General features: G+C 35.5%; 2 protein-coding genes across 5 annotated transcripts in view; one reads left to right on the forward strand and one right to left on the reverse strand.

Moving 5' to 3' along the window:
* The window catches only part of Naa16 (N-alpha-acetyltransferase 16, NatA auxiliary subunit), a 56892-nt gene extending 40629 nt beyond the window's left edge, over positions 1–16263 (reverse strand). The window contains exons 1-5 of one of the 3 annotated variants that reach the window (XR_006853842.2): positions 15950–16263; positions 10954–11038; positions 9213–9317; positions 6439–6596; positions 4227–4361 (exon numbers count right to left, since the gene is read on the reverse strand). Coding sequence is in view for 2 of the 3 variants with exons in the window: in XM_046454188.1 (XP_046310144.1) it covers positions 4227–4361; positions 6439–6596; positions 9213–9317; positions 10954–11038; positions 15950–16003 (537 nt within the window). In the remaining variant the exon portion in view is untranslated. The remainder of the gene's footprint in view (positions 1–4226; positions 4362–6438; positions 6597–9212; positions 9318–10953; positions 11039–15949) is intronic. The other 2 variants (XM_046454188.1, XM_058582606.1) reach the window with 2 other exon arrangements.
* The window catches only part of Mtrf1 (mitochondrial translation release factor 1), a 48018-nt gene continuing 44224 nt past the window's right edge, over positions 15335–19128 (forward strand). Inside the window, exon 1 of one of the 2 annotated variants that reach the window (XM_058582608.1) lies at positions 15335–15462. The gene's annotated coding sequence lies outside the window, so the exon portion shown is untranslated. Of the gene's footprint in view, positions 15463–15831; positions 16050–19128 lie in introns of those variants that run through there. The other variant, XM_058582607.1, reaches the window with a different exon arrangement.

Raw genomic sequence — 19128 nt, forward strand, 5'->3', positions numbered from 1 at the left:
GAAAGAAAAAGTTACAGACCAGAAGAAAATATTTGCTAATGATGTATTTGATAAGGAAACTGTATTCAGAGTATGTAAAAATTCGTACAAGTCAACTATAAAACAAACAACCCAAGTTTTTAAAAAACAAACAAAAAATGTGATTTGACACCTCAAAAAAATACAACTGGCAAATAAGATCATGAATAAAACTATGCAATATCATTAGTCAACACAGAAATGTAAATTAAAACAAAGACAGTACTACATACTAAAATGCCTTCATCAAAAATTGAACAATAAAATCTTGGGGATATAAACAAACTGGAATCCTCATATAATGCTGGGAAAAATCCTGAGTCTCCAAAAATGACATAAATTTATAGTTTGCTATGGTTATCATTTGACAATGTGCTATAGTTATATAATAATTATCTTTTAGGTATAATTGGATAAAAGATAACTCTGTACTATTTTTGCAAATTCTTGTGAATTCAAGACTATTATAAAAAGATTTTTAAAAAATCAACCTATAGACAAAGAGTATAAAAATTTATTGTTACAAAACAGATATTAAATGTTATCAAAGACTGGGGCTGTAGCTTAGTGACAGAGTAGTTGCCTAGGATGTGTGAGGCATTGGGTTCAATTCTTAGCACCATGTATAAAATAAATAAAATCAAGGTCTATCAACAACTAAAAAAAATTTTTTTAAAGTAGATCAGAGACAACAGAAGTTAAGAGACAGGCAAGAAGCACAAATGAAGGATACATGCCTCAGTATCCTCAAGTTACAATGTGGAGAACAAAGAGATACTGCAAATAGTTGCTGGCATCAGTCAGAGGTGTAAATATATTCCCTAACTGATTAAATATAACTACTTAAAGAACCAAAATATTCATATAACTACACAAATAATTACATGAGAATAGTGAAGAGATGGTAAGGTGATAAAAGAGGGCTATATCCTAATCTATCTAGCACAACAAAAACTGGAAAATAATACTGAAAATAGGAATGGAGACATAAAGGACTATATATGGGCTCTGTACTGAGAATTACTTAGTAAAAGATAAAAATGATTCTAGCAGATAAAATTAGCTTGGATATCATTCCAAACACACACACACATACATACATACACACACACACACACACACACCCCTTACCTTTATAGTAATTTGCTAAAAGTAAAAGTTTTCTTCAAGAAAATACAAAGAGAAGGACATCAACAAAAACATAAGAGTTTAGGGCTGGGGTTGTGGCTCAGAGGTAGAGTGCTCGCCTGACATGCGTGAGCCACTGGGTTCGATCCTCAGCACTGCGTAAAAATAAAATAAAGGTATTATGTCCACCTACAACTAAAAAATAAATGCTAAAAAAAAAAAAAATGGTAAGAGTTTAGACCTCCAAAACTTCACTCCTCCATAAAAGCAATTCAAAGAACTGGAAAAACCTGTTTGAATCAATTTTTTTCACAACTCTGGAAATTAATCAAAGGCTCAATAACAACACTGAGCTTTGTAGCATTTTAACTTGACCTAGTCATATTCCATGTTCTCTTAAATAGCATTAAAAAATAAGAGCCTGCATTTCTGAAGCAGTTTGGCAGCCCCTAGAGCAAAAAGAGAGAAGAAGCTGGATCTCTTTCAAAGCCTCATCCCCAAAGAATCACAAAGATCCAATGATTCCCTAGAAGACCACACATTCAAAGCTTGATCAGAGCAAAAACCTCGGGAAGGGGGGAGATGTTTGTTAAAAACAATTATGGATAAGTGTTTCACCTTTATAGTATCTGAAGCAATGAATAACAGACAAAAAAAAAGATGGTATCCGAAAACCTTGAAGGACAAGCTAGGAATGAGGTGTCGACCATAGGGAATCTGAAAGACTCTGTAATATCTCCAAGAATCATATACACACATGGCATGTGCATATGCTTAGGAAAGAGCTGAGAAGTCCTGAAGTGCTCACCTCTTCCTGATCTTTAGATTCTGCACAAGCAGGAAGTGAAAGCTAAGGCAATGTTGTAAACTCTCCAAGTTGAATGTTGAAGGAATGCCCCAACACAACCACAGAGAAAAATCAACAAAAGTACAAGTTGGTTCTTTGACAAGATCAACAAAATCAATAAACTTTAGCTAGAATGACCAAGAAAAAAAAGAGAGAAGACTAATTACTAAATAAGGAATGAAAGAAAGGATGTTACCACTATGAAATATATATACAATAAAAATTTCATGGTAACAAATTAGATACCTAGATAAAATGGACTAAATTCTAGAAAAGCATAAATCACCAAAACTGATTCAAGAAGAAATTTTAAAAAATGTGAATAGACACATAATAAGTAAAGAATAAGTAATCAATTAACTTTCCTCAAAGAAAAGGTCAGAACTAGAGAGTATCACAGATGAATTCTACCAAATGTTTACAGAAGAATTAACAACAATCCTTACAAATACATTCAAAAAATAAAACAGGAGGGAATACTTACCAACTTATCCCATAAGGCCAGTACATATTAATACCAAAACCAGACAGTCATCAAAAGAAAACTATAGACCAGTATCCCTTGCCCTAATATCCTTTAACCTTGTTAATAATCAAGATAACACAAAAGAAAAATGGGAAATAAACTTCATTCCCACAACCCACAAGATTGGTAAAGACTAATAAAGCTGACACCAAGTGTCAATAAAGATGCAGGAAAACAAAAACCATAAAACACTGTTAGTGGGCATTTAAATTAGTAAAGCTGGCAAGGGCTGTGGCACATACCCTTAATCCCAGCTACAGGGAAGCTGAGCCAGGAGCCTCAGTAACTTAGCAAGACCCTATCTCAAAATAAAAATCAAAAGGGCGAGGGACATAACTCAGTGGTACAGCTCTCCCAGAATAGCAAAATTAATAAACAGAGCTACTTCAGAGTGTGACAATACAAGGTCTAGCAAAGCTGAAGATATGCAAAGAGCTAAAACTCTTCAATTCCAGCTTTAGTTTTACACTAATGACAAACTTACAAATATGGTCAATGAAACAGTAGACAAGGGATATTCACCATAGCACTATTTATCTAATGGAATACCAAACAGTAATTAAAAGTAGATAAAGTAGGCCTACATGTATTAACATGGATATGTCTTTAAAAATGTTGAATGAAAAAAACTGCATTATTCACATATTTTTGAAATAATTTTTTAGTTGTGGATGGACACAATGTCTTTATTTTATTCATTTATTTTTATGCAGTGCTTAGGATTGTACCAGTGCCTCACAGGTGCTATGCAAGCACTCTACCATTGAGCTACAACTCCAGCCCTACATTTTAAATACATAAAAAAAAAGTTTTGGTTTTTTGTTTTTGGGGGGGTTTTTTGGTACCAAGGATTGAACTCAGGGGCACTGAACCACTGAGCCACATCTCCAGCCCTATTTTATATTTTATTTAGAGACAGGGTCTCACTGAGTTGCTTAGGGCCTTGATGAGTTGCCAGGGCTGGCTTTGAACTCTCATCCTCTTGCTTCAGTCTCCAGAGGCCCTCCCATGCCACCCACACATGGCTAGTTTGTATCTTTTATAGATTTATGTATAAAATAAACATGACAAAGAATGATATAGAACAATTTCAGAATAGTGGTTACCACTGGAGAAGCATATGAAAGGCATTTACCTATTTCTGTAACTTCTTTTTTAATGAAATCTGGAGCAATTATGCAAAATGTTAACATTTCGTTTCTCTAATGATATATAGTACATGCTTTTGTATTTTTCTAATTTATATACAAATATATTAGGATGCATTTATATATAAAACAAAAAATGCATGACTGTATGTATGTAAATATGTGCATATATATATACATACACACACATATATATACACATATATATGCATGCTTTGGGGTTTGGGTTGTTGGAGATCAAACCCAGGGCTTTGAGCCCACTAAGCAGGCACTCAACCACTGAGCTACAAATCTTTCCACATAAATAATATATAACAGAGTAACAATTCTACAACTGTTTTCATTTTTACATATTTTCTTTACCATTTGGATACGTTGGCATTATAGCATAAGACTTTTTATATTATTTGTTTTAAGAATTTTACATTTAAAATTTTTCCAACTATGTCAGAAAATTTTTCAAGTTTTTCCATAGGTTTCAAATTTGGGAGCAGGGCAATTTAGAAGTCTCTTTTTCAGTTGTGGAAGGTATGAAAATATATTAAAATGAAGCTCTTACTTGCTGAGTTTGTCTAAATTCTTCCAGTAGTTTTAGTGCCATATCATAATCTTTCAGTAAATGGTATGCAATGGCATATCCAATCCAGGAAGCACGCTGTGTTGGGCGCAACTGAAGAAGCTGGTATCTTGTCTCCTTCAAAAAAAAATTTGTTGTTGTTGTTTTAGCTCTTTTTAACCTTCTCTAAAATGTTTATATTTCATCAGAGCTTTAAGAAAAGATCTAATACTTTTAACACCTTTCTAATGAATTGAATCAACAAATGCCAGTTCCAGAATAAGAGTAAAGCTGTCACTGAAAACTTTCTTACCTTTATATGACAAAATTTTCCTCTGTCTAAACATTTTCTAAGAGAAACCAAGGTAGTTTATTATAACAGATATTTTTAAAACATCTGAAATTACAATATATTTACATTGTTAAATTTGAGTCCAAAAATAGGATGGATAAAGCCAGAGAAACAATCACTGACCAGACTCTCACAACAGAAATACACCCAATGCTACTGTAATACAGCTCAAGTCCTATACTATTTCGGGACAAAACACCAGAAATTCCACCATGTTTGGCCCAGAAGAGGTATCTACCCTAGCAGAAATTCAGTCTCCCTACACAAACCCATAACTCCAAGCTCACTTCTCCAAGTTTTAGACAAATGCCACTGCTTGGAGAAACAGGTCACATGAAGAACACTAACTGCAAAGGAATAGGAAAAATGCCACATTTAGTTTCCACAACTCTGTTGTTAGATGGTTGAAAAGAGTGCCAAGTGAATCCATCCACACAGAGATCCCCTTCAGATCCTTTATTTTAAAAAGAAAAATTTTTTTAAATATTTATTTTTTATTACAGGTGGACACAATATCTTCGTTTATTTTTATGTGGTGCTGAGGAACGAACCCAATGCCTCACACATACTAGGCGAGTACTCTACCTCTGAGCCACAACCCCAGCCCCTTAAAAAGAAATTTGACAAAACTCCTCAGACTCTGCCCTCATATGTGTCTTGTTGCCTTTAACATATGACATTAAGTTATATCACTCTATCCCTTATTTTCACTGTTACTTCTCTGTCACTCTCATTTCTTAAGTCTGGGTGGTTTTATTCTCTGTCAAATTCTGCCATTAGCCTGGGAAAATGCAACACTAATGTGGGTCACCTACCCAATAACCTATCATTTTAGTTCCAAGATTTCCTCATCTTTAATCATCTCCTTCTCCACCCTGCTTTAGGGAACCACTTTCACAACCACACCCTAAACATTCATATGCCACTCAGAAATCATAAATCCACCTATCAAACTCTAACCACAGTTCCTATCCTGCCAATGCTCTACCTTGGTGACATTTCTACCTTTGTTATTTAATACCACTAAAGTTCCCCACATCTTTCGCTTTCACCACCAGTTCCTTTTTAACTTATTTCACGATAACTCTCTTAAATTATTTCACAATTTAGTTTAACAACCACTGCCTTGCCAATATTCTTAAATTCCTAAAGATAACTGATTTAACTCCCACCACACCCAGGTTACAAACTGAAGAAAAACACACCTATACACACACACCTTAAAGAATGGTGCATTATGAAATTCAACAGAGTCCTTGCAACTGCTGCAAAAATCTAGGTTTGGGTCTGAGCTTTACATGGCAGTTGGAGGGCAAAAGAAAGAAGTATATGAATTTATTTAAAAAGAACTGTTAAGAGTTGGTGGTTCCTTCATATAATAAAGTGAGAATTTCATTCTGGACATACTGATTTTAGGATACTATGTGGTGTAAGCATGTGGAGATGCCCAGCAGAGCTGAAGATTGTCTGAAGAGGTCTAAACTACAGGAAGACTGACTTATAGCAATCCTTCTCAAGTTATTTTATATGTACTAACATATAATAAAACTAACAAATCTATACATTTAATTTCAATTACAAAAGTTGAATGTCAAACTCACAAAAGTGTAGCATTTGCACATATGAGACATTCTTTAAAAAAAGCATTAAATGAATAAATCATTTATCCTTATTTGATGCTCAGGTATAAAGTTTCATAATTACTATTGCAGGAAGGTCCCAACTGACTTCCCCTTCTGCTGCAGATTCTAATCAATCAAACATACACAATATTGGCTTAGGCTCACCACATTCTGAATTCTCATCCTTTTAAATTTAATCTGTGGTTTTAAAAAAACGTACATTTAAAACTAAAGTACTTACTCGGTAACCTTCAAGATCTCTCATTTGGATCTGCAACAGAGAAAGATCCCTCAAAATTTGCAAATTATCTTTATCTAACTTGAGGGCATTTCGGTAACACTTAATAGCTTCATCATATTTCTTATCGGAACGCTGCAGGAGCCCATATACATGCCAACCTATTAAGTTAAGGAAATAGAGACATTCACAGAAACCAGAATATAAAATGTTAACAAAATGATATTTTATCTAAGATTTGTTTCAGAATGATCTAGGATCAGAGTAAAGGGAACAATGAGGGGTGATGAAGATGAAACCAGATGAAACTTGACTGACAATTGTTAAATTGTTGAAACTGAGTGACAGGCACACAGAAGATCATTATTCAATTCTCTTCATTTTTCGATGTGCTTGAAACTTTCTACAACTTTTACCTAACTTTAGAAACTTCTTAGCAAAAGTTGTTTACATTTTTCTACCTCTATTCCCTCACTTTTTTTTTTATCCCAGTGGCCTCAAAATTTACTTACCCAAAAATCACAATTATCTTTTTTTCAAAAAGGCTTAATTCTTATTTTATTTTATGTATTTATTTGTGGTTCTAGGGATGCCTCACACATACTAGACATGCATTCTACCACTGAGTGATGGCCCCAGAATGCAATTATCTTTTAAAACAAGTTTACATTCAATGAATTCTAAAATATGCAAAATATCTAAAATATCACTAAGTTCACTAGTGATAATAAAGACCACAAATTAAAGTCTTAACAGATCTTGGAGCCAAAAAAACCAACAACTATCATACTTACATGCCCTTTCTCTTCACTCTGGGGTAGGCACTGGGATAGAAAATAAGTACTTAGTATTTTGGAAGAACACTAAGCTAAATATGTGAAAACACTAGTAAGTCTATTCATGTTCAATATTAGTTGCTAAGTGAGATTGTAATGCAAAATTTAAGATATAAGAGCACTAAGTAAAAAGACTGTGAATAAAAATATACATAGGCAAAAGAAATGAAAATCATTTTCAATGATCCATTTTTTAAAAATACTTTTTTAAAAAATATATTGGAATACTATCTAAAGAAAACTACAATTGTAAAGATTCAGTGAAGTAGCCAGGCATTGTGAAACAAGCTTATCATTCCAGCTACTCAAGAGGCTGAAGTTAAGAGAATCACAACATCAAAGCCAGCAAGGGCAACTTAGAGAGATCCTGCCTCAAAATAATAAATAAAAAGGGGTAGGCAATCGGAGAAATGAAAAGTTGTGCTGCAATTGTGTACAATGAATCAAAATGCATTCCGCTTTCATATATACCTAATTAAAATAAATGAATATTTAAAAAACTACACATTTCTGTATAATTTTAAATCATAAAATACTATACATGTGTCCTTGATACTTGTGAATTTCCTAATTTACATTCTCTTTTCTTAGATCAGTGAAAATATACATTTTTCAAGATAGCTAAAAATTTAAGTAATAAAATATGTAGAATATCAACATTAAATGGGGGGGTAGGGTTATAGCTCAGTAGTGGAGCACCCCTGGGTTCCATCCCCAGTACCAAAAAATTAAAACAAAAATATTTCAGTAAAGTAACAGCTATGTCCCTGTGCGTCAACAGAAACCAAGCAAATAATCAATATAGTGTCTTTCTTGATATTAAATAAATAACACTGAAGGAAGGGGTGGTTTCTTGTTTGTTTTCCAGTACTCTTAAATTTTATGCCTTACTCCTAAAGATAACTGATTTAACTCCTACAACACCCAGGTTATGCACAGCTGAAAAAAAAAAACACACCTGGGGCTGGGGCTGTAGCTCAGTGGCAGAGTGCTTGCCTAGCATGCGTGAGGCACTGGGTTCAATCCTCAGCACTACATAGAAATAAACAAATAAAATAAAGGCATTCTGTCCATCTACAACTACAAAAAAAAAAAATTTAAAAAAACACGCCTATACACACACCTTAAAGAATGTGCATTATCAATTTCAACAGAGTCCTTGCAACTGCTGCAAAAATCTAGGTGTAGGGTGTAAGTGTTATATGGCAGTAGGAGGGCAAAAGAAAGAAGTAAATGAAGAATTTATTTAAAACGAACTGTTAAGGGCTGGGGTTGGGGCTCAGCAGCACAGCACTTGCCTAGCATGCATAAGACACTGGGTTCGATCCTCAGCACCACATAAAAAAAAATAAATAAAATAAAGGCATTCTGTCCATCTACAACTACAAAGAAAAAAATGTTTAAATGTTATAAAAAGAACTGTTAAGAGTTGGTAGTCCCTGGGGCTGGGTCTCGGGCTCAGCAGTAGAGCATGTGTGAGGCACTGGGTTGCATTCTCAGCACCGTATAAATAAATAAAATAAAGGTCCATCAACAACTAAAAAAAAGAAATGGTGGTTCCCTCATACAAGAAAGTGAGAATTTCATTCTGGACATAAATGATTTTAGGATACTAGGTAGACTAAGCACATGGAGATGCATGCTATACAAGTATTCTACTACTAAGTCACACCCAAAGCCAAACCTGTTTTAAAAAGTAAATATGCACATACACACTTTATAGGGATTCTTTAAAATACACCAATAAACAAACAAGGGGTAGGAAACTGATGAAACTAGAAATTACAAAATGTCAGTAATTATTAGAGATGAGTAATGCTTACAAAGACTTCACTGGATTCTCTTCTATGTAGATTTAAAAGTTTTCATACAAAAGGTTTTTTAGTTTGAATTAAGAGAAAAAATAGTAAATAAGTAAACTATATTACTATAAAAGGATACAGACATGACTCTTGACATCATTACGAAGTCCTTTACGAACAAATTCATATGCTTCTTCTTTTTTTCCTAAACAGTTCAATGTTAATCCTTTCATAGCCAAAGTCTCTGAAAAATAATGTTAACCTCTATTTACACATGAAATATTCAAATTATTCTCTTAGCACTATTTTAATATTTGAAAACTGAAGGATTGATACTGCTTCAATGCTTACACTAGTCATCTTTTTAATCTCAGAACTTTTCTACAAATACAAAAAAATAAAACTACACTTAAGTATTTTCTTAATGTTTAGTCCAAATCCTTTTCTAAAAACTCCTTAGGTTATAATTAAGTTGTTCAAGTGCTTTCTGTCCTTTCAAAACTATAAAAAATGTTGATATCCTACAGAAAAAATTAACAAAGCAGACTCTTAGGTCCTACTGAATTAAATGTATTACAACTCACTATTCCACAGCTTTCCCTGAGATCAATTCTAGCCAATCATCATCTAATTTACATCTCACAAAAACAATGAATCTACCTAATAAAGAGAGAGACAGAACTTAAATAATATATTCAATATTGGAACAGAATTTCAACTAATTCTTAGCTAATTAACATCAGCTTGAATTTCAAGAACATAGGGACTACAGGAGTGAATAAGTTAGCAAGTTAATAAATAAGGATTGTTTAGAATAAAATAATCTCTCAATAATCCACAGAAGGGAATAGACAAAAACAGCAGTTTTCAAACTGAGCGCCATAGACTTTGGAATTTTCAGAACTCAGTGATCCAGCTGCCCAGACCCCAATAACCAAACATCTCTCATCTCTCTTACATATTTTCCAGAGACTCCATTTTGATAAAGGTTCCATAGCTAAAAAGCTTGAAACTAAGTTTTAAATTTCAAAAATTCCATGAAATGGAAGATTCATTTCCTTCAACATTACTACAAAAGTAAGCAAGGGTCAGCTTATTTTTCCAATAAAGTGTTTTCAAGAATTCCTTCTGTTGTTCAGAGACCTCAACTAGTTTTGCTATGACACAGAATCCTATTTTTTTGACTACCCAGATCCTTTGAAAAACACTGAAAATGGATGAAGCAAACACCAGTGCTAGAAAAACAATACAATATACACAATCTAATGGTAGATCAACAGTACCATATTTATATAAAAGGTCAGCAGATGTATAAAAGCACATCTGCCAAAGAATAAAACACATATGACTATCTTCACACTACTTCTGTATTATAAATATTGTCCTAGTTTTATATACAGAAAATCAAGGTCTAAACAAATTCTATTCAAAAATCAGGCCTATAACTTGAACAGGTTGAGCATCCCTAATACAAAAAACTCAAAAGTCAAAGTTTTCTGAGCACCCATAGGTTCAACATGTATTCCACAACTTTTAGATTTCAGATTTTTGGATAAGGTATATTCACTTGTAGTCTATGCAAAATTCCAAACTCTCAAAAACTCTGAAATCTAAAATAGTCTGGTCTCAAGCATTTCAGATAAGGGATATTCAGCCTGTTAATTACCTCATCCAATTTTCCCAATACATCTCACCTAAAGATACTACAAACACTGAAGCATAATAAAGTAGTCTAGAATAAGACTTATATGAAGCATAGCTAAAAATGAACTCAATAGAGAACTGCAAGGTCTTGGAATATGGAAGTACTCTTTCATTTTTAAGTATCCTATCTGATTTTGGAATCAATTTCTCTAGGGCAATCTCTGAACAGACAATACCTCCATGTTCAGCAAATTTGGGGTTCGAAAGAATCATCTTGCAAAACTTGAGGCAATTTTTGTACTGCTTCTGTTCATAACATTTCTGCAAAGAAATATGAACAAAAATTATTTTATAAAATGAATGCGTAATGAAGCACCTTTTCACTGCATCATATAAATTCTAAATTCAAGATCCAAAATAAGGTCTAAAACAAGACTTGTAATCAATTTATATCACTTAAAACATGAAGTGTACTTTTGTTACCTACTCTTTGCCAAACTGTTCTAGAATCTGAGTATTTTTACTTTAATAGGAGATAAAGAAAAAAGACATTTAGTAACTAGGAAATTTATCAACCAATACTGCCACAGAATTTAACTGAAAATTCAAAAGCAAAACATGTGTGATAACAGAAAAATATTAGAACACTCCATTAAAAGTCTTTGCTATTTCAAGAATGAAACTAAGACCCAAAACACACATTAAAAAATGACATTTATTGAATTATTACTATGTATCTGTACAAAACTTGGCATATCTTAATGCTTTCTCTCTTTTTTTTTTTTTTTTGTTGGTACAAGAGATTGAATCCAGGGACACTTAATCATTAAGCTATATCCTCAGCCCTTTTTATATTTTATTTTGAGACAGGGTCTTGCTAAGTTGTTTAGGGCCTTGCTAAATTGCTAAGGCTGGCTTTGAACTCAAGATCTTCCTGCCTTAGCCTCCTGAGCCACTGGGATTACAGGCATGCATTACCACACCCAGCTTTATTTGTATTTTAAGTCATACATAAAGATTATATATAGTAATGGGATACCATCAAATGTTTAAATACTACATACATTGCAAAATGCTTAAATTAGGCTAAACATTTACTTACTCAAACATTTATCATTTCCTTATGAATGAAAATCCGTTCTTCTAGCTTTTTGAAATCCACAGTATATTATTATTATTTACAGTCAACCTACTCTACAGCAGCATACCAGAATTTCCTGCTCTTCTCTAATTATAACTTGGTACCCACTGTTCAGCCATTCCTCATCCCCTGCCCCCACAATTCCCACTGACCTCTGGTAACTACCATCCTACTCAACTTGTATAAGATCAACTTTTTCAATATTATTCACATAAGTAATATGTCTTTCTGTGTCTGGCTTATTTCACTTGATTATCTCCACTTCTACCCATGCTGCTGAAAATGTCAGGATTTTGTTCTTTTTTTTAATGACTGAATAATACTCTATTGTGAATATGTACCACATTTTATTTATCCATTCATTAGTTCATGGACACTTAGGTTGTTTTCACTAGCTGTTGTGAACAAGGCTGCAATGAGCATACGAAGATAAATATCTCTTTGACACACCAATTTCATTTCCTTTGGATATTTTGTGAGGAGCCTCCATACTGTTTTCCAAGATGGCTGTACTAATTTACATCCCCACCAACAATGTCCAAGGGTACTTACTCTTCTCCATATCCTCGTCAGCACTTATCTTTAGTCTTTCTGCCATCTTAGTTCTTATAACAATTCCTTAAGGTAGATATCATTACTTCTACTTTGCAAATGTGGAAACTGAAACTTGAGAATGCAAAAACTTGTTTATAAGTAGTTCAACTTAGCTGAAAACTCTGGTCTAGCTCCAAAGACCATCACTAGCCCAACACAAGCATAAGCAACATCTTTATTCCTAAATGCTACCAGTTCAGGCTAAGTGATCAATGCACTGATCAAGAGAACCTGTCATCTCTTTCACTCTTCCTCACTTATGCTATTCAGAAAGACTGGATGTTCTATCACTCAGGATGTTGAGCTTAACCCCACTTTAAGGCTTCTACACTGTGTTCCTTCCCCTGAAATGTTCTTTCTGGGATATTCCCATGGCTGATTTCTTATTATACAAGTCTCACACATTGACATGATCATGCTAGCTAATTTGCTACCCTCCTATCCTTCCACCACTACATATATTTTTCTTTATAGTGCTATATTATTTCAAAATTTTCTTTATTCATTGCCTATTTATTATCTGTTTCCCACTATCGCCTAAGTTCGAAGAAAGAAGTGGTCTTGTCTAGCATAAAAACATTTGTCATAGCACTTTCATGACCTAGACAAATTGGAATGTTCGATAAATACAACCTCCTAAATCAAAGCAAAATGGCAATTTATATCACTTAAAACATAAGTGTACTTTTGTTACCTAATCTTTTGCCAAACTGTTCTAGAATCTGAGTATTTTTACTTTAATAGGAGATAAAGAAAAAAGACATTTAGCAAATAGGAAACTTATCAACCAACATTGCCACAGAATTTAACTGAAAATTCAAAAGCAAAACGTGTGATAACAGAAAAATATTAGAACACTCCATTAAAAGTCTTTGCTATTTCAAGAATGAAACCAAGACCCAAACACACATTAAAAAATACAAAAGATAAGGACATGGTTAAATCATTGCAACAGTGGTTCAATGTAGGGTGAATTTTAAAAGTTACCATAGAAAAAAATGTTTAAATTGAGTTTGATTGCCTCTGAGGAAGGAAACTAAATGTCTGTAATATAATGATAGTAAAGAAACCTAAATTTTCAACCATGTGAATATATTACTTATTCTAAAAATACTGTAGAAAAACAATCTGAGATGGACTTGGAGTTCACCTGACAAATGACAAGAATGTGGGGAGGGGAAACACAGAAGGAACCACTGGGGAAGAAGGAAAGAAAAATATTATATATTTTTTTCTGACTTACCAAGTGTTAAGTAACACTTTTACTGGGAACATTTACTGTGTATCAGGCACAGTTCTCAATTAATCTTTATTTAAGTTCCTGAAAGCCTATGAGATACATGATACTCCATTTTAGATGAAGAATCTGAGATAGTTATTGAGCTTACCAAGCTAGGGTCAAAATCACAATTCTTATACAGGTAGTTTGGCTCTGGAGTCCAAGTATTCTAGTAAAGGAGTCTAAGTTCATTAAGGAACTATTTATTGCACACTTAATAGAAGAAAAAAAAAAAAGACAGATTCTGGGTCCAACTTTATTATTAACCTGACTCAGAACCTTAGACACTTGGTCATTTACCATTCCTGAGTTTGATTTGTCTTATCATAAAAGAGAGCATGAAATAGCTCCAAAGTTAATACAATGCAATGCTGAGAGCCAGTCTAGGGAATAAGACAGATATAAGCCAAAGAGAGTATGTAATAAGCCATTTGAGTAATTTATATGAACGTGTTTAAGTATAGTGATAATTAATAGAAAAAAATTACTGTTGGTGGCAAAGCACTTTGTTAGTGCTTACATTAACAAAACTTATAAAAATAATTTCTTAATAGGAATTTTTGTTTGCCATGGAATTTGTTGTAGCAAAATTTTACCCACATTTATTGCAATTGCAATGATAAAATCATTCACTTTTCAGCATCCTCCCCAATTCATGCAACTTTATAGTAAACATTTTATATGCCCAGTTAAGAAAATGTTTTCCCCAACATTTCCCAATTTATTGGGGATAAAGTTACTTCAGTAGCATCATTATCTTTTTGTAACCTAAGTGTAATAACTTATGGAAATGTTTTCTTCTGTATGCTGATACATGATTTGAACTAGAAAATACTTATACAGAGAGAAAAGAAGTATCCTCTTTTAGAAACAATGCCAAATGGCCTTAAATCCAAGATGATCTCTTATTAATGCTTCAGATCTCCTGGACAAAAAATTTTTAAAACCTGAAGGGGCAAAGAAATTCATTCCTCCAATTTCACAATGAATAAAATAGAAGGGTATAAGAAAAACAAAAGTAATAAACATACGAAGCCCAATGAAGCAATCAGTCATGCTTTAATCATTAGTATTTTTATGTTTTTATACTTGTCTCTGATGGTTTGCTCAACACTAAGCTCATATAAAATTAAGATTTAAAATTTTCTTCCCATCTATTATATATCATTCTTAACATTTTAAAGACTGTTGTTTTTATTGGCTTTGAATATCTATGAATTTTTATCAGTCGGTGATAATATGTGGAAATATTCTATAATTAGTATTTTATTTATAGTCAAGTCAAGCAACAGCTTAACCGCTATTTAGCCAACACATGCTTTCAATACATATTCACCCTTAAAATCTAAACGCTTGTTCCTCAACTACACAACTTGATTTCAGATAAAAAGACAAGACTACGAAAGACAGCTATCAATTAACAACATTAGTTTCAGGTACTGTCTCTCCAGGGTCTATTGAGAAAAGCAAAGGCTCCCCTCCTCCCTGTAAGGACGCAACCTGCAAAACTGTGAAGGACCCAGGGACGCGGGCACACAGCCCAAGGAAAACCCCTTGTCGGCTTAGCAGCGGTGTCATTATCGAGTCATTGTTCAAGTTTCTGCTCGGAAACAAAAATAAATGCTCTCAAGTGCAAAACCAGTTGGTTTTACGAGTTAAAAGCAAACAGCTGTTCCAGTTTCTGACAACTTAAAAGTGCAGTTCGAGTCACCTATTCACTTCTCAACAAGGGTAAGTACAGTACATTACAAACAAGAAAACACTCTCCCAAAGAGAGTTGGGCTTAATTTTCCCATAACCTTAATCAATCAGGGTTCCCACCCACCAGCTGACCGCTCCCACTTTGACAGGTATTGGGGTGCAGTGTCATCGAGTAAATACTAAGCACCCAGGAACAATCCCGGGAGGGGGGGAGACCAGGGAAACAAACAGGGGAGGATCCAGGCGCCGCAGAGGACCCGGGGACCAACGCTGTCCCCGGACTGCGGGAAGTTTCTGGAAAGCGCGCGGCAGGGGCGAGGCGAGGCGAGCCGCACCGCTGCAGAAGGAGGGCCGGAGCGCAGAGCGGCCCGGGCGGCCTCGTCGCCCGCGGGGCGGGGAAGTCGGGCTCCGAGGGTTCTGAGGTAAACAAAGAGCGCAGCGGAGACCGAGCCCGGCCCGCACCACCGCCGCCACCGCCCGCCCACCGCAGGAGCCCTTGGGCCCTCTGGCCGCTCACCAAAATGCGTTTGAAGAGGTTGCTCTCCTTGGGCGGCAGCTGCACGTTTGGCATCGCGGCCGGCGGTGAGACTGGCTGTCCGGCGTCTCTTTCCCCAGGGGTAGGCACTAGAACTAGTCGCTGCTTTGAGTAGGGCCGCAAGAGACGGGTTACTGCATTAGCCTAGACTCGGGGCTGGGCAGCCAGGGCGGGGCTGCTTGGCAGACTGGCAAAGGAAAGAATCTATGCAGGACACGCTTTTGCTAACTCTGGCCACAGTTTCTGACGAGCGCTCCCGCGCGCTGCAAGATGGCAGCTAGGGCCCGCCCCCCTGGAGCTGAAGCGGGCGGGGACGCCGGGGGCTGGGCGCACGCGCAGAGCGCAGCATCCCGAAGCGCTCTGGGAGGCGGGGGCGAGAGGGCAAAGGACTGGGGCTGATTGGCGTAAGGCTGCTGTCACCAGAACTGAGTGCCTAGGGCTTATCATGCACCATAAACCCTAAAACACTGGCTTGAATTGCGCTTCTGGCCCAAGATAACGTAGGCTATTCCCGAGTCAGATATTTTTACATTTCTCCTCTCTCAGCAACTTAAACCGTGCTCTTCACATAATAGAACCTGCATGTAGGACAAATTTGTTTTCCTTCCCTTCCCCGCCCTATTTAGACTCTTAAGAGGGGCCTTCTCTTTTCAGTGCAGATCTAGAAAATGGTCACGCCTATGTGAGGACACATGGGCAGGCCTTGAAGTGAGCAACTTGATGTGAAAGAAACTTCAGAAAAATATTCCCAGCCATTTAGAGCACCTACCATTTTCAGTGGGAATTATGATGGTTTTATGGGGCCATGAATCTTCCAGATCTACCTCTTCTTTTCCCTTGGTTCCCTTCTTACAAGCCATGTGAATAATAATAACATAATTATAATAATAGAAACAGGATTCAAACTCAGGATCTTCGAATTCAGGGATACTTTCTACAATAAATAAAAGAGCATAATGATAGTAATGTTTGTGTCTAGACAAATACAGATATACATTTGTAACACGAATAACTGCATCTACAACGTTACTTTAGTATTAAGGCATATCTAAATATTAAATACATAAATACATATCTTGGATGGTAACTTGTGCATATTTATGAAACTATAGAGTGATTGATGCTTAATTGCATTTAATAGGTCATAATGAGTGCTGAGCTGGTATTTGATTTTTCTTCTCTCTCGTCTGAGTTGGTTGGAAATGGGAGAAAGTAGGCATCATAGGAGTCTTTTAAAATAGGGAAGAGACTATTATAAAAAGTAGAATCCAGAAGGCCTATGTCTTCTCTACTGAAAATAGGCACTCCAGCTATTAGAGAGGAAGAAGTCAAGAAGGACTTTTAGGGAATATGACTGAGTTGTACCTGAGGACTGCCTAACAGCCAGCAAATACAAAGAAGTCCTTGCTCACAGTATCCTCAAACCCAACCACTTCCACAGTACCTACCCACAGTACCTATTACTGTGGCATTGTTAATTTCTGAAAATTCTCTGGCTCTCAATTTATCTACATCCTCTGTAATAATCTAATTATTAATAAAGGGTTAAAACTGAGACAAGCTAAAGCTCCAGTGCTCTAGTCACGTCATCCCCAGACCTTACAGGACATTTTTCTATAATATACATCAGCCAGCTCAAAGCCACTGTGCCTTTCCTCAAGGCCAGTTTCAAAATGACAACAAAAATTTTAAACAAAATGGAGAAAAGCATAGTACTAACTGTAAATATCTTAGAGACAAGGAATATTTATCTGTTATGAAAATTTTCTGTGGGCCTCATCCAGCCTTAGTCACTACAAATCATTGTTTCCATTTACTGTGGTACCTGCCAAATCTTCACCCTTATTCATTGTGACTCTCCCTCTTCTCTAAATCGGCCAGCTCATGCTGGTTCATCATTTGTACTTTGCTGCCTTCCACCACTACCAACTTCTCCCATTTCCCATGATGGATCCCCAACATCCCGCCTCCACATCTTCCAGGGAAGCACAGTAGCACAAAAGAAACCTACAATCCTAAACACTGGGAAGTGAGTAATTATAAATTATTCATAATGAATATTTTCCTCACTTTCACGCACTATGCATGCATACCTTGGTAGCTTATATAGAGTGAGGGTAAGGAGGGCGGTCAGATAATGAAAAATAAAACACCAGTTGTGCTGCTGGTAGTTGTGAGCCCCAAACCTTAGAGTATATAAAAGATGTAATGTATGCACAATCAGAAGGCCTAGATTAACCAGTTGCTGTAATTTTATTACTGACTTCCTGTTTACTCTGGAGAAAAATCTTATTTCCACCTTTCAACAGAAAATGGAGTTATAACATTATTATAATCTCTTTCACAACAAGGTTATGTGAATTCAATGCTTAGTCATTCAAAGCTTATGATTTTTTTAAATGCTGTGTAAATATGAATTCGATGTTTCTCAAAAAGAAAGCTAAAGCTAAAGGTATCATGGACTTCCACCAATTGTTCGTTCCTGGTATTTCAGACAGGGTGTACCTCAATTCGAATCAGCATTAAATTATAGCTGCAATAGTTTCTATAAAAACCCTCACAGGGCTGGGGTTGTGGCTCAGTGGTAGAGTGCTTGCCTGGCATGTGTGAGGCACTGGGTTCAATTCTCAGCACCACATATAAATTAATTAATAAATAAAGTAAAAGTCCATCAACAATTTTAAAAAAATCTTCACAGTTCCCAAAGCAATTTTGGCATACATGATATGGGCCAGTTCTTCTATTTGCTTAGCCTAGTAGATCCAAAGAGAAAAAAAAAATAGGAAAAGGATTTTCTTCATTCTATGCACGTAACATATCTTGCAGAATCTGCTGGCAGGGTAAAATTAAGAAGTTTGCTGCTATTCCCACAACCAATTTAGCCATGTAAAGACTGATGGGAAAACAATTTACTGGATTTCATACTAAATTCCACTCAAATTCTCTGATGTTTCTGCTCCCTTCTTCTCTCCTTGCTCTTGTTTCTGAGGGGAAAAAAAATGGCACTCTCATTCCTCCCTTGAGTTATCCATTCCATTCCCTTTTTGCTCTTCCTAAACTTTTATTCATCAGTTACTGTTTCATAATTTGCATATTGTGGGAGGAAATAGACAATAAACACATAAATGAGAAAACAAGATAACACCAGACAGTGAGAAGTC

Source organism: Marmota monax, unplaced genomic scaffold, assembly GCF_021218885.2.
Source record: "Marmota monax isolate L192 unplaced genomic scaffold, Marmota_monax_Labrador192_F-V1.1 WCK01_AAM20220418_F8-fsc00011, whole genome shotgun sequence".
Taxonomy (NCBI): domain Eukaryota; kingdom Metazoa; phylum Chordata; class Mammalia; order Rodentia; family Sciuridae; genus Marmota; species Marmota monax.